At 40.6% G+C, this 14,567-nt stretch overlaps 1 protein-coding gene and 1 pseudogene across 3 annotated transcripts in view; both read right to left on the reverse strand.

Annotated features, from left to right (window-relative positions):
• Positions 1 to 14,567, reverse strand: part of LMAN1 (lectin, mannose binding 1) — a 34,139-nt gene that overhangs the window by 11,662 nt on the left and 7,910 nt on the right. For 2 of the 3 annotated variants that reach the window (XM_019463881.2, XM_019463880.2), the window contains exons 6-10: positions 11,540 to 11,663; positions 9,635 to 9,693; positions 9,048 to 9,180; positions 7,206 to 7,399; positions 7,016 to 7,086 (exon numbers count right to left, since the gene is read on the reverse strand). In XM_019463881.2, coding sequence (XP_019319426.1) covers positions 7,016 to 7,086; positions 7,206 to 7,399; positions 9,048 to 9,180; positions 9,635 to 9,693; positions 11,540 to 11,663 — 581 coding nt within the window. The remainder of the gene's footprint in view (positions 1 to 7,015; positions 7,087 to 7,205; positions 7,400 to 9,047; positions 9,181 to 9,634; positions 9,694 to 11,539; positions 11,664 to 14,567) is intronic. The other variant, XM_019463882.2, reaches the window with a different exon arrangement.
• Positions 13,301 to 13,377, reverse strand: LOC128777173 (U4 spliceosomal RNA; annotated as a pseudogene).

The following is a 14,567-nucleotide window of genomic DNA, read 5'->3' on the forward strand; positions in this document are numbered from 1 at the left end:
GCTGGATGCATGATGGGTATTCGGGGGGGGCACTCGTAATGAGCACTGGGTGTTGTACGTAAGAGATGAATCACTAAATTCTACTCCTGAAACCAACATTACACTATATGTTAACTAACTAGAATTTAAATAAAACTTTGGAGAAAGAAAAAAAATTTTCATAAAAAAAACAGAGAAATACTTACACATGTAAGTAAAAGTTCAAAAAAATTAAAAAAATAAAAAACAAGAATAAGTAAAAGCTCTGCCGGAAGAAAACAAAAAAAGAGGAACTCAAATGTCAGAATTACTTAGAAAGAACAGTATATCGGGCTGAATGTTAAGTACAGTCAATCTCCAAAAATCACATTTGAGTTATATGAACAAGACTTTAAAACTTGCTACAAAATATCTCAAGTGCTTTCTGAATAAATGGCACGTGTTGATTAAAATTTCTTAATGGCACACATGCTCGAGAAAACTCACAGGAGTCTAAGCTCTTCCATTAAAACTCAAATTAAGGATTATATTTTAATATGCCTAAATACTTAGCAAGAACAAAGTATCCCAAAATATAGAACTTCCTCACAAATCTGCATTTAAGAATATTGCTTCCCAGAAGCATGCAATTGCTTACACATAAATGTCTCTTTAATACACAAAGACTGAGTCACTTAATGTGTTCCCATTCAATCATTCATTCATTCATTCGCCTGTTGACCGTGCCAACATAGATTTGGTACGTGTTATGAGCCAGGCAATTTTTAGGGACAGAAATGGAGAGAAAAGCGGAGTTCCCACCCTGCCGACACTGGTGGTCTGGCAGGAGAGCAACGTGACGGAGGCACGTCTAGAGCTCCACGAGGAAGGGGCGTTCATCTCAGCGGGGCCCTGAGAGTGGAGTGTTGAAGGATGAGGAGGGTTCCATGGAGGTGGGACTGGTGGAAGGAGGGGACAGGTCAAGTGAGAGAGAGAGAGAGAGAGAGAGAGAGGGCTGGAGAACCCTAGAGAAAAACACCCTTTGAGGGATGTAAGGAGGAGCCACAAGTGAAGAAGGCCGAACTGAAGCAGAGGGGCCAGAGAGCGAGTGCTGCACGGGGACGTCTTAAAATGTCCCCAGTGAAAGGGGTGGGAAAGCGCCGGCTGCCCCAGGAAGCCCTCCCCAGTGAAGACGGGACGGAAGGTGATCAGTAGGGGTACGATGGCAAATCACTGTGGTTTGGAAGTGAAGACAGGTAGTTTGGTCTACTCTTTTAGGAACTCAGATAAAAGGGAAGAAAAAAGAAAAGCAACAGTTAAAAAGGTCAATTAAATTAGTTTAAAATTAGTTTTAGATACCAGAAAAGCAAACCCTTTTACAAATGGAAGCCGCAGCACTGAAAGAAAGTTAAAGGTAGAAGACAGAGAATCACTGATGGAACAAGGGTCAGCAGTGGTAGAAAGAAGGGGATCCAGAGCTAAGGATGGGCCTGGTCTACATGTGTCGAGGGGTGGAGCAGAGAAAAGGGACATGGAGGGGGCGAAGGAGGGCCTGGGTTACAGGGCCTGAGGACAGGATGAGTATCCTGGGTGAGATAACGTGATGATCAGGAAGGAATAAAGGTTGTTAAGCACTTAAGTATCGCATTACAGGGCCAGGTTGAAGGTACAGAAACGGGTAACCAAGAGCAAGGTCCCAGAAGAATATGTGAAGATATTTATGCAAGGGGTGCGTGGGTGGCTCAGTCTGCTAAACATCTGACTCTTGATCTCCTCGGCTCAGGTCACCATCTCACAGTTCGCAAGTTCAAGCCCCACACGGGGCTCCGCGTTGACAGTACAGAGACCCTGCTTGGGATTCTTTCTCTCCATCCCTCTCTGCCCCTCCCCAGCTCGTGCTCTTTCTCAAAAAAAAAAAAAAAAATTAAAAATGCCTAGCACAGTACCTAGAATGCAAAAGGCACTCAATAAATTAGGTAAAAGTAAACATGAAATGTTCAACACTCCCTACTCACCGAAAAGGGCATTTATACTTTGAATTCAATATTTAAAAAATATAACTAATTAACAGATGACACAAACCAACACACAAATGGTAGAGCTTGAAAAGCATTTGTAAAAAAAAAAAAAAAAAAAAAAAAAGAAAAGCATTTGTAACTCTGTTCATTGAAAAGGCCTAGAAGTGGGGCACCTGGCTGGCTGAGTCAGTAAAGCATGTGACTCTTGACATCTGAGCTGTGAGTGTGAGCCCACATTTTTTAGTTTACCACTAAAAAAGATAGATCATAACATAACATAACATAACATAACATAACATAACATAACATAACATAACATATAAAATAAAATGGTCTAGAAGCAATGACAACCCAGTAGCAATAAGCACCAGACTGTCTATACAATATACTCCATTTCCTAGTAAAAGAAAAGGGATCCAGGGGCTCCTGGGTGGTTCAATCAGTTAAATATCTGACTCTTGATTTTAGCTCAGGTCATGACCTCACAGTTTGTGAGTTCAAGCCTGGCGGAGCCTGCTTGGGATTCTCTCTCTCGCTCTCTCTCTCTCTGCCCCTCCCCTGCTCACGTGAACACTCTCTTTCTCTAAATAAACAAACTTAAAAAGAAGACAAGGGATCCAAAGAAAAATGCCTTTTGCCACGTGTGGGATGGAAATGTATAAAAGAAACATGGAAAAGTCTTTCTTTCTTTTTTTTTTTTTTAAGTAGGCTCCATGCCCAATGAGGGGCTTGAACCCATGATCCTGAGATCATGAGTCTCAAGCTCTACTGACGGAGCCAGCCGGGTGCCCTGAAACCTGGAAAGTCTTACACCTTAAAGAAAAGAAGCTATCAAACACTACTAAGTTCTGGGGTTATTTCAAAATGACACAGGAGCTAACGGGCTGCTAGTGACCAAAGACGAGCCTCTCTGAATATCACTTGTAAAGACTAAGAATCATAAGGGCAAAATATGTTAAAATCCATGGGTTGAAAAGAAAGAAAACCACCCCTCACTACCTCATCATTTAACCTTGCACGGTGCCAGGACACCAACTCATGATTTTGAAAAATGGTAAGGAAAAAAGAGTCAAGTATTTATTCTGCCTTTCTTGGACTGTTTCAGAATAACAAACAAGTGATGGGAGAAATTCTTTTTAACCGGACAGGGAACCTGAGAAGAGAGTGCCACCTTTCAACGACCTCTAAGGAAATGAGGGATTTAGGCTCCAGCCATCACCGTCACTAAAATTTGGAGAAACTGATGAGGGTAATTCATAATGAATAGCTCAGGCTGACACCAACCAGTTATTAATAACTGTTGAACCTGGGGGCATGGGGATATGAGGGAAGGCTTTCATGCTCATCTTCTCTGTATGTGTGAAAATTTCTAAAGTGAAAATAACAATTGGCAAGGCTTTCCGGTATGCTAGAAAATAGCACTTCAAAGTAAGGGGATAAGGAAACTAGTTCTGACTGTTGTGACCTTCTATCATTCAGAGCTTTTTTTCCTTTTTCTGTAAATTGAAGGGGACTGTACCTCATGCTTCTGCTCAAAAAATTCTATGATTCTCTCTAAGGATATGACAATCCATAAAGGCACAAATCACCCTTTCCATAAAAGGCAAGTATTTCCTGTCTCTTTACAGTTTTTTTCTGAAGCTTAATCCAGAAGGAAAAAACTCTAGAGGACAAATTTAGAAACTCGAGTTCAGATTTTACACTCACTTATGGTAGGCATGACATTTGTTCTCAATCGGCAAGTGGGAATTTACAAGGATTGCTAACTACCCTAAATAAGTCCTTCATGGATAATACAGTCGGATGGCTAGGATGACCACTAATTGAATCTTAAGATGTTTTAGTACGACTCTTTAAGTGAAACAAGCAAAGCACAAAAGGGTATCTAGAATATGCCACCATTCACATACGAAAGAAGGGGATCTAAGGAAATACACATGTGCAGAAGAAACACAGGATGAACAAACTAGAAGTTAATGGGACAGGTGACCAACAGGGGGTGGGTGGGAAAAGGCTAGAAAGAAGGGGAGAAGTGGGGATGGGTGCTAGTGGTGAAGAGGGAGCTATACTTCAGTGAACACATACATTTCAACTCTTAGAACCTTGCAGAACATAGTATTTACATTCCCTTCACATACCCAAAATACACACACTGAAAATCAACCAGGATGTAGGAAGAACACAAACACTACCAAAGAAATCTAACTGTATTCTAAATGCATATCCTAACCACACTGAAGAGAATGGGGAAGAGGAGAAATGAACTAAGTAACTGTCTGGAAAATAGGGTCTGCATTACAGACTGTAAGTCTAGAGGCAAAAGGAACTTTACATAAATCCATCAGTAAATATGTTTCTCACAGTGATAGAAGTTGACAATTTGAAACCACTTTATGGGTACGTTACGTGCACACTAAAATTAGTAAAAAAAAATCATAGGTAAGAACCAGGTTTCTCCCTCTCAGAGAAAGAATTTTCAAATCAGGAAGGACGAGGTAACAAATCAACGCTGTAATGTTCAGTCCAGTCTGATCCAACCAGAATCCAAAGTGTGTGGTTAATCTCGGGTTTTTTTTTTTAAATGCAAATGTAGAGTGATGGGTACAAAAATAAAGATAATCGTATACATGTGGGTTATTACACATTCATATATTCCAGACCTCTGTCTACTGAGCTTTCTACAAGCAGTGGCACCACAGTGGTAATGAGCACACCTAGTGCCCAGATCTAGGGTTTCTAAATACTTTTCTCCAATAAAAGGAATCAGGGCTCACTGAAGAAGTGGTTGATTCTAGAGCTGGGACAGAGAAAATACAAGATGTGCCTGAAAGACAGAGAAAATACAAGATGTGCCTGAAACACAGTGTAACACCAGAAAGTAAAGAAATGCTTTAAAAAAAAGATGGGGCTTGTTGAAAAAACACAGAAGCCAACCTGAAGGAGTTCTTAATTACCAGAGTTGAACAATGTGAGCAACAAATAATGATAATATTGGATCGCAATCCACAGAATATCCATGGGTCCATATGAAATAAACGATTGACTGAATAAATAAATGGGGGAGAACAGAAAGCTGGTCCTTACGGAATTCCAAAAAATACGTGGGAAGGAATGATGAAAATAGGAAAAAAATAGCTTTTGGGAAACATCTCATTCTTGTTTCAGGCACAACATCAATGGAGGCTACAATTAGCAAGCAAAAGTTTAAACTAAAACAGGACATTACAAACTTACATAGTCTCAAAGTATCTTTTCTGAAATATAATTAATCACCAAGGGAAAAACAGTAACTTTAAAGTAGAGAAAGCAGGAAGAAACCACCATAATCAAGTGATCACAGCCAATGTCAACAGGAGCGAGACATACTGACATCACGAACATGATACGATGGTGCATTCTTCTCAAAAGTGCAGAACCTCCATCCAATCGTGAGTAAACACCAGACAAACCCAAACCGAGAGGCAGTGGACCAAAAAAGCGCTCACTGCAGAAACTGTCATGGGCATGAAAGACAAGGAAGGAAGGACTATCTCAGACTGCCGAAGTCTAAAGGGAAATAACTAAATGCAATGTGTGTTGCTGGACAGGATCCTGGAACAGAAAAAAAGGCATTCGTGGAAAACAGGCAAAAGCTGAGTAAGATCATTAGTTAACAGTACCGTACCAATGTTAATTTCTTAGTTCTGACTGTGCTATGGTTACGTAAGGTGTCAACATTAGGGGAAGGTGGGTGAGGGATATATGGAAATTATACTATTTTTGCAATGTTCAAAGTCTAAAATTATATGAAACTAAAGACTTTTAAAAATAATGCCACATGATCCAGTCTACTTCTGAAAGAATTTAACTGTTCGTTTAGAGTCATAAATATTTTAATCATGAGTTCGCAACTCGAAGATTTTTTAAAATGCCAAATAGCACAAGGGAAAGAAGTACCAGTTTGCAGTTATAAGTTGGGTTGCCTCTAATCTCTAGGTGTAGATATTATCACCTTCTGTTTAACCTAATACTGTTTAGTTTTCCAGGGCTAAAGAACTCACCTCGACATTCTTGTTTGTCAAGGGTTGTATCGGTCGGGGCAGTGCTCTGAAGTGTTAGCTTATGAAATGTAACATTTTGGCTGCTTCTCTACACTAGGCATCAAAAGCTGTTAATTATCTGCCTAAGTGAATACTTTTTAGAAACTTATCAAAGTTCCACAGACACAGTAGCTCCTCTCTGCTCCAACTCTTTGTTGGGTACAACTCTCAGGGTACAAGATGGAGTGAAAGAGAGGTAGTCACATACAGCGTATTTCCTTCCATATGGTTTTTATTCCATCAAAAAGTTCCTGCATGAGGTATGTTTGTATTGTCGCCCTACAATACTATGCACGTTTACTCTTCTAGCATTTTTTCATAGAATTGCTATACATTACATATATTCTTGTTATTTTAGAAATGTATGAATATTCCTGGCTGTCAAGTAGCTGTGACAAACATATTTTCTTGTAAGTTGCTAAAGCAATTTTTCTGGTGTTCACTTTGGCACAAAGCACAAAAGTACTAAAGCATTTTTTTCTTTTCTGCCTTAGAACAATTTGAAAATTTAGGGATGTTGGTAGCTTTTAAATATCAAAGTTCTTGTACTTTACATTCCCCTATTTCAAAATGAATCAAAAAAAAAAAAAACAAAAAAAACTAGGGGCACCTGGGTGGCTCAGTTGGTTAGGCGACTGACTTTGGCTCAGGTCATGATCTCATGGTCCGTGAGTTCGAGCCCCGAGTCGGGCTCTGTGCTGACAGCTCAGAGCCTGGAGCCTGCTTTAGATTCTGTGTCTCCCCCTCTCTCTGCCCCTCCCCTGCTCATGCTTTGTGTTTCTCTGTCTCTCAATAGTAAATAAACGTTAAAGAAAATTAAAAAAAAAAAATCTAAAACATGATTCTTATCCCCATGCAGAATTCTTACAATAATAATGTGCTTGCATATATACAGAGAGAAGTCATGAATTTTGGATAAATTTATCACTTAACACTCGGCGATTACTTTTGTTGACTTACTTCATTTCATTTACTTGTCTCAGAATCTCATGCTGAGTGTTCACAACAGTATCCATCTCCTGCTGAGTGATCTGGAGGGAAAACAAAAGAATCCAGTTCTGTACAAACATACTGCATAGCAAGCAACCTTTCTTTTCTACTTCTCCATCAGAGGCCACCTAAGGCTCATACGTATATTTGGAAAGCCTACCTGTCCATGCTGCCCTGGGATTCCTGCTCCTCTTTTAGAGATCTCCTCGGTCAAGGAAGACACGTATCTTCTCTGTTCATCAAGAATCATATCTAATTGTCGGTTCAGTTGCTTGATTTCAAGATGAATACGATTCTGTCCTTCAAAGATTTGTCTCAGCTCACGATCTCCTACACTCTCAAATATTTCATCTGCTGAAATGGAAATTGCAACTTAAAATTATTAAACTCACCAACACATGTAGTTTTTGAAATACCGTAAGTTACTAAAGTATCAATATATAATAAAATTAGGGGTGCCTGGGTGGTTCAGTCGGTTGAGCGTCTGACTTATGATTTCGGCTCAGGTTCTGCACGATCCCAGGGTCGTGGGATCAAGCCACATGTCAGGCTCCGCACTGAGCATGGAGGCTGTTTGAGATTCTCTCCCTCTATCACTCCCCCCTGCTTCCATCTCTCTCTCTAAAATAAATAATAGTAATAAAAAAACATATACGTCACCACTATGTTGTACTCCAGTGGTATGACCTCCCCAACAGTAAACGTGCAAGATCATCAATTCAATCAGGACAAAATTATTATTTGTTTTTTGCCATCTCTGCTGGTTGAATACTCACTATAAATTAGTTCTGAATTTTCACCTAAAAATAATTCTTTCAAATATACTGTATAATTCTACTTATATGAAAGGGTAAAACTCATCTACGTTAACGGATATCAGAACAGTGGTTTTGCCTCTGTGAAGAGGGCGCTGGCTTGAAAGAGGCACGAGGGAAGTTCTCGGGGTGAGAAAAATATTCTACGTGCTGATCTGAGTGACAGTTACACAGGTATACGTTTGTCAAAATTCATCAAACTACGCTCTTAAAATCTGTGCATTAAAATTATTTTTAAATTATTACTTATGTAATTAATTAAAAAATGGAGTCTCTTGAGAACAGCATTTTCCTTTCATACCTATGCTGAAAATAAGATTACTTCATTTGAACACTTATTACAATAAGCTTTAGGACACAGTCACAAACCATATGTAATACTTAAAACAAATCCAAGAAAAGAATTAAATTTACCTTTCATTTTTACCTGCATGAAGTCTGATTCATATTATTTAGAGAATTTAGAGAATCACATGCTATCTGGAGTACAAAAGCTAGCTGTGAGCTTTATTATACGGCTTTGATCATCTGTGCTGGTGGGAACCATCCAAATAAAAGCTAGCAGATACTCTAAAGCCACTCTATTTGGACTTCTCATGTTTTGTTTTTGACAGCTAGCACACCCGAGTTCTTACTTACACTGGCTTAAGACTAATTATTTTAAAATTCGCCAATTTCAAAGTCCAGAGTTCTGTCAAGCAGTATACGGGAAGGAGAGCCAGAGAATCCCTTCTCATTACTTCCACAAGCCTTCTGACATTTTTCCAGTGGTATCCCTCTATTAATAAGGTAACGTGTGCCACTCAAAAATGAAAGACATACACCTTAGATGATTTCATCCCATAAATATTTACTGAGTCTCAACTACCAGGTCAGCAATGGGGCTCTTTTTTTTTAGGTTTAGGGGGCAGAGCAGTAAGCACACAAACAGAATCCCTGTCCTCACAGACCCTGCCCCGCGGTGGATCGCCGTCCGTCCACATCGCCTGGTATCCCCCACTGCACGCTCTCCTAAGCCACACTCTTACTGGTGGGAACGTCAACCTCCAAGCCTCGTGATGGCAGAAGATGCGCTCGTATACTGCTTCCGGAAACTACTTGGACGTGCCAGACAGGAGCTCAACGATGAGATGCACGCACGCGCCACAGGCCCTGTGCGGTTCTGAGCACAGCTTCCTCCAACTCACCAGGATGCCCTTGAAGGTCAGGGTGGCCCTTCTGGAATTCCTCCTTTTTTTTATCCAACTCTTGTTGAAAGTGCTCAAATTCCTCCTGATACTTTTCTTTTTCTTTTTCTGAAATTTCTTTATCTGGTGTAGGCTTTTTTGGAATTTAGAATCATTAAAAAAACAAAAAATTAGAAGGGTAAGAAAATACTAAACCTCCATATACTTTTCTGCCCTTCATTTCAACTACCCTACCACTAGTTGAAAGGCTAACGTAAAAATGTCATTTCTTATTTAGATCATAGCCAACTGACTCTTGCTACTAATAATTACAACAGAACGACAATGCTAGGCACTTCCATTTACCGCGTGCCTGCCAGCAGTCCAACGGTCTGATTTAATGCTCACGACACCATAAGGTGACCAGTGCAAATGTCTCAGTTTTACTAGGAAGAAACGGGGTGGTAACGGAAGTTGAGTAACATTTACAAGGTCATGTGGCAGTAACAGGCAGGAGGAAGACCCAAACCTAAGCTGGGCTTCCCGTTTTCAGCTACAAGGAGCTACCAATAAAGCGAAAATAAACTTTTTGAGAAAATTATACTTACCGGCTCTTTCCCAGGCTCAGTCAATTGGAAAGTCAGGAAAGAAAGGACATCGTGGTCATCTACAAATTAAAAAAAACAAAAACAAAAAGCACTGAGAAAATTCCATTAACAGATTACTTTTATGGTTGTGAAGTTACCTTAGAGCTATTGCTTTAAAAATAATCAGTATGAAAAATAACAAATATTAGCTCTAATCTGGTAAAGGCAATGGTGCTCTGTGAGCTTAGAGATAAAAATTCACCAGAAAGATTTACGTCAGAAATAAACTAAAATTCACGTTCTTTTATTCTAAACTAGAATATTTAACATTGCTTAATAAGTAACACGTTTAATAAACAAGGGGAGAGGGGTGCCCGGGTGGCTCAGTCGGTTAAGTGTCTGACTTCAGCTCAGGTCATGATCTCACAGTTCGTGGGTTCAGGCTCCACATCAGGCTCTGTGCTGACAGCTCAGAGCCTGGAGCCTACTTTAGATTCTGTGTCTCCTTCGCTCTCTGCCCCTCCCCTACTCATACTCGGTCTCTCTCTCTCAAAATAAAAATAAACATTAGAAAAACAAGATAAAATAAGGGGACAAAGGATCATAATGAATAAGGGATAAGGGAACGAACAAACGAACGAAGGGTCAAAACAAGCCCAAACTCCTAAAACTGGCACCAAGATCCTCCCGTATTTTCCCACAAATCTCCTTCACAGGCTGTGCTCCAGTGAAATGATGCGAATTTCTGTCCTTCGTGTATTTCCATAGCTGTCCCTGAACCTTCCTACGGTACTTACCACTTCTCGCCTTACTTTCTTGTTACCCACTTGACACTGCTTTGTCCTGGCCTACTAGGACAGCCCTCATTTATCCACGTTGTCCTGGCATTACTATAATAGCATCTTCTTTTACTCTCAGAGCTTTCCAATTTAGATAATATGATCACTCTATCTAAATATCACTCATATTTGTTTCCCTCACATAGCAGATATTAACAATTTTACTTTATCTAAAATCGTATTTTAAAAATCAAATTAATCTCAGGCTGCGTAAGCTGAAAACAGGGACTTAGCAGATCATACCTCGTAACGTTGACCTAAATTACCAATCCTGGCTAGGATACCAGTCACGTCCACAAAGCAAGAGCAATTAATTTCAACTGGCAACCTCTATGCTTTCTGCCATTATTACGGAGATCTCGATATGCAGCCAGATTAAAGAGAATATTGTACCACCGTGGTGTGAGTTACATCATTTGGGGAGAAGATGTACAGTGTGATACAGCACTGGACACAGGAGTCAGAAATCCAAACCAAGTCTTGCCTTGGTCTGGCCATTACTGGCCATGTATACTTATAATGTCCTTTAATCCAAGGTTTGGCAAACTTAAGTAAAAATAGAGTAAATACAATCGATCCGCTCCCTCCTTCCCTGTGATGAGGAGAGGAACAATCATATATTTGAAAATAATAGAAAATCACACAATGAACCATGTGAACACAAGATGGTATTAATGTCAAATAAGAAGTTCATTTATCGCCAAAATGTAGGGGGAAAAAGTGGTAAAAGTGACAAATATACCTTGATGAAACTTTAGTCCCCAATATTTCCTCAGGCTACCAAATTCACTTAAATGTGCCGGGACAACTTTCAGGATCGTAAACCACTTGACAATGAACCTTTTACAGGCCTGGCTTTAAAAGCACGTCTCCCTCACTATAAGACTGATGGTCTCCGTACCTCCCTGGACGCAGCCCCAGCCAGCTGTACACCTACAGAGCGGGAGCGGGACCCCGGCTCCGCGGCCCACGTAAAGGTCACAGCCAGTCTTAAAAGGCTGAAAGGACACGAGTCCGCGTGTCTCTACAGCACACTATTCCCAAGGAAACTCACAAACTTTCAACACTAGAAGACAGCAAGAGTTACCTGCGAGCCCTCCAGTTGCAGCAGATATTCCAAAATGTCCTTGAGGAGGGATAACCATATTATCCACTTTGGCGCAAAATTCATAATCATTTTTATCTGGTGTGAAGCCATTATTGACCATCACCTAAAAAGAGAGACTACAGCTATAGCTTTTATAACAGGCATTGTAAAATGAACGTCAAATAGTCAATGTGTGACTAACTGATCCTTATATTTGGTCTAATAACCAACTGTCAAAAAGCTACCAGTTTTCTCTCACTACTAGAAAGGGTCATCCGCTGTCCATTAACTAACCTCACTTACTTGGAATCATTATACAAGACACTTCATTTTATTCTAACCCTACTATGTGCCAAAGGCTTAAAGAGAAATATTTGGTACCATTCCACGAAAAACTTTCTGAAATAGAAGACTTAGGGAAGCATGACTACTTTCTTCGAACGGTTCGTACAGAAGAGCGATCAGACTTTCTCTGAAACCCCAGTGACAGAGCCAAAACGAATAGGAGGAATTTACAACTTTTACTACAGCTGGTTGAGAATTAAATAGATTCACTTAGCAAGTCGTGAGCTTCTCTTCATTAAACTGGGGAGGGGGGTGTGACTGGACAGTCATAAGTTAGCAGAGACACCAGAAGTGACAGAAGTTGTACTGACAAAAAGGCAGAAAATGAAAAAACTAAAAGGATGCCTAAGTTTCTATTTTGCAGAATGTACTTTTTTAAGTTTATTTATTTTTGAAAGAGAGAGAGAATGAATGCAAGTGGGGGTGGGACAGAGAGACAGAGAGAGAGAGAGAGACAGACAGACAGACAGACAATCCCCAGCAGGCTCCGAGCTGACAATCCTCAGCACAGAGCCCAACATGGGGCTTGAACCCACAAACTGTGAGATCATGACCTGAGCTGAAATCAAGAGTTGGACGCTTAACCAACTGAGTCACTCAGACGTCCCTGTGCAGAAGGTATTTTGGAAGTAATAACCCAAAATGTCTTCAAAGAATCTTGGAATCCCAAGAAAGCAAAGAACCCAGCAGACACACAGATACTGATCTCCTGATCCCAATCAAGCAGTGGCCGAGCCTTTCGCTCCCAGCAACCCAACGTAAGAGGGGCTGAGAGCGGGAGGAGGAGGAAGAGAGATGTCGTACTAGCATGGGGCACTTCTATTATTACTGCCAGAGGCCAGCATCACTTGTGACAGTGAAGATTTAGTTACACAGGTAAAATGTTAGAGTGTTCTGCCCACATTTTTTAGCAAGAAAGGAAGACACTTGTCAATATGAAAGGCAAATCCTATATCATAGAGAATGGAAACGTCAACTCCTACCAATTTTTCAAAACCACCTGCCGTCTATAGTTGACTAATAGTAATATTCTGTTCCCCCCGATCAGTAACGCTATTTCAGTTTCCACCATTTGCAAACAGTGCTCCTCTACAGTGTCTCAAATCGGAATCAAGACCCGGTAAGACATTTGTCTTTGAGAGAGAAAGAAAACAAAGGTGTTAGTTAATCACATTGTAGTTCTAATCCTAAAAACTTTCAACTCTTCAATATTTTTTCCTTGAACCTCAACAACCTGAAAATCCACTAGGAGTCTTTATTGTCTAGTACTATTTCTTAAAAAAAAAAGAGAGAGAGAGAATAATAAACTCATCGTACTATGAGTTTGGAGGAACGTCAGGTCTGTGACTATACAGGTACCATTCATATGCTTTATTCATCTTACAGTTTCAACCCACTGTTAACTACTACACTAGCCGTACTTGGTTTTCAACTGGCAACAATCGTGCCTCGGATAAACCTCATCGGCTACGGTACTGCCGCCGCGCAAATCTGCACTTGTTTTGACTATGTTCCTCCACTAACAACATTTCTTGCTCCCCTTACTGTTTTTCCCTCTGAAGTTCAAACAAGTGGGACAAGATAAATGGATAAGTACCAATTCAATAAACATCCCCTGAGTTACTAAAAGGAGCAAAATATGAGGGACTATAAAGAATACAGGGTAGAGGGGCGCCTGGGTGGCTCAGTCGGTTAAGCGGCCGACTTCAGCTCGGGTCATGATCTCGCGGTCCGTGAGTTCGAGCCCCGCGTCGGGCTCTGTGCTGACAGCTCAGAGCCTGGAGCCGGTTTCAGATTCTGTTCTCCCTCTCTCTGACCCTCCCCCGTTCATGCTCTGTCTCTCTCTGTCTCAAAACTAAATAAACGTTAAAAAAAAAAAAAAAAAAGAATACAGGGTATAATGTCTGTACTGGCAAATTTACAATCATATTGATGAGAAAAAAGACATACAGACCACAGTTGATCAGTAATTCAAGACAATATACTTTAAAGGCCACATACGCACTAGGAAAAAAAAAAAAAAACCAGAGTTTTGGGGAGAAAGATCATTATCTTTATTATCTTTATTATTTATTATCATTTATTATCATAATTATTATCTTTATCATTACCTGATAATGATGGAACAGGGATGTGACCTAGTGTGTTCAAGGAGCACGACTCTGCCACACAGAGAGAAGAGGGAGTGCATTACAGGAAGAGAGAAGCGACTGAGCAAACATAAAGGCCGGGACCGTTCAATCAGCCACGTGCCTTTGCCAAGTCTCTCTCAGATGTATTCTTCACAGCACTAGCTCTACAGACATTCACGGATGTTAGGTGAACAAGTAATTCTGAAGAACGTAGAGTTTACTCACAGTTTGTTTCAAGACTTCCTAGGATGAGCTTTAATGAGCTAATATGCACAGTCGTGCCCAATCTCTTCTGAATGTGGAACTCTCTCGGGAGGACGTTTTGTAGGACGATTTTGGGTACTGTCGGTGGGGTTCGGTGCACTGTGTCTGTGGGCAGCCCCCCGGGGCAATCTGTGAACTAAAGCGTGGGTCTGCCCTCCCCCCCCGAGGTTGGTGGCTGGATTGTGCCACATGAACGTGAGCACGACTTACTGATGACCCTAATGAAACTGTACCGGATGTGTAACAATTACAGTGGAACTCAGGTCCAAGTCCATCGTGACAGACAG

This window comes from Panthera pardus, unplaced genomic scaffold, assembly GCF_024362965.1.
Source record: "Panthera pardus isolate Hobbes unplaced genomic scaffold, ASM2436296v1 HiC_scaffold_15, whole genome shotgun sequence".
Classification (NCBI taxonomy): Eukaryota; Metazoa; Chordata; class Mammalia; order Carnivora; family Felidae; genus Panthera; species Panthera pardus.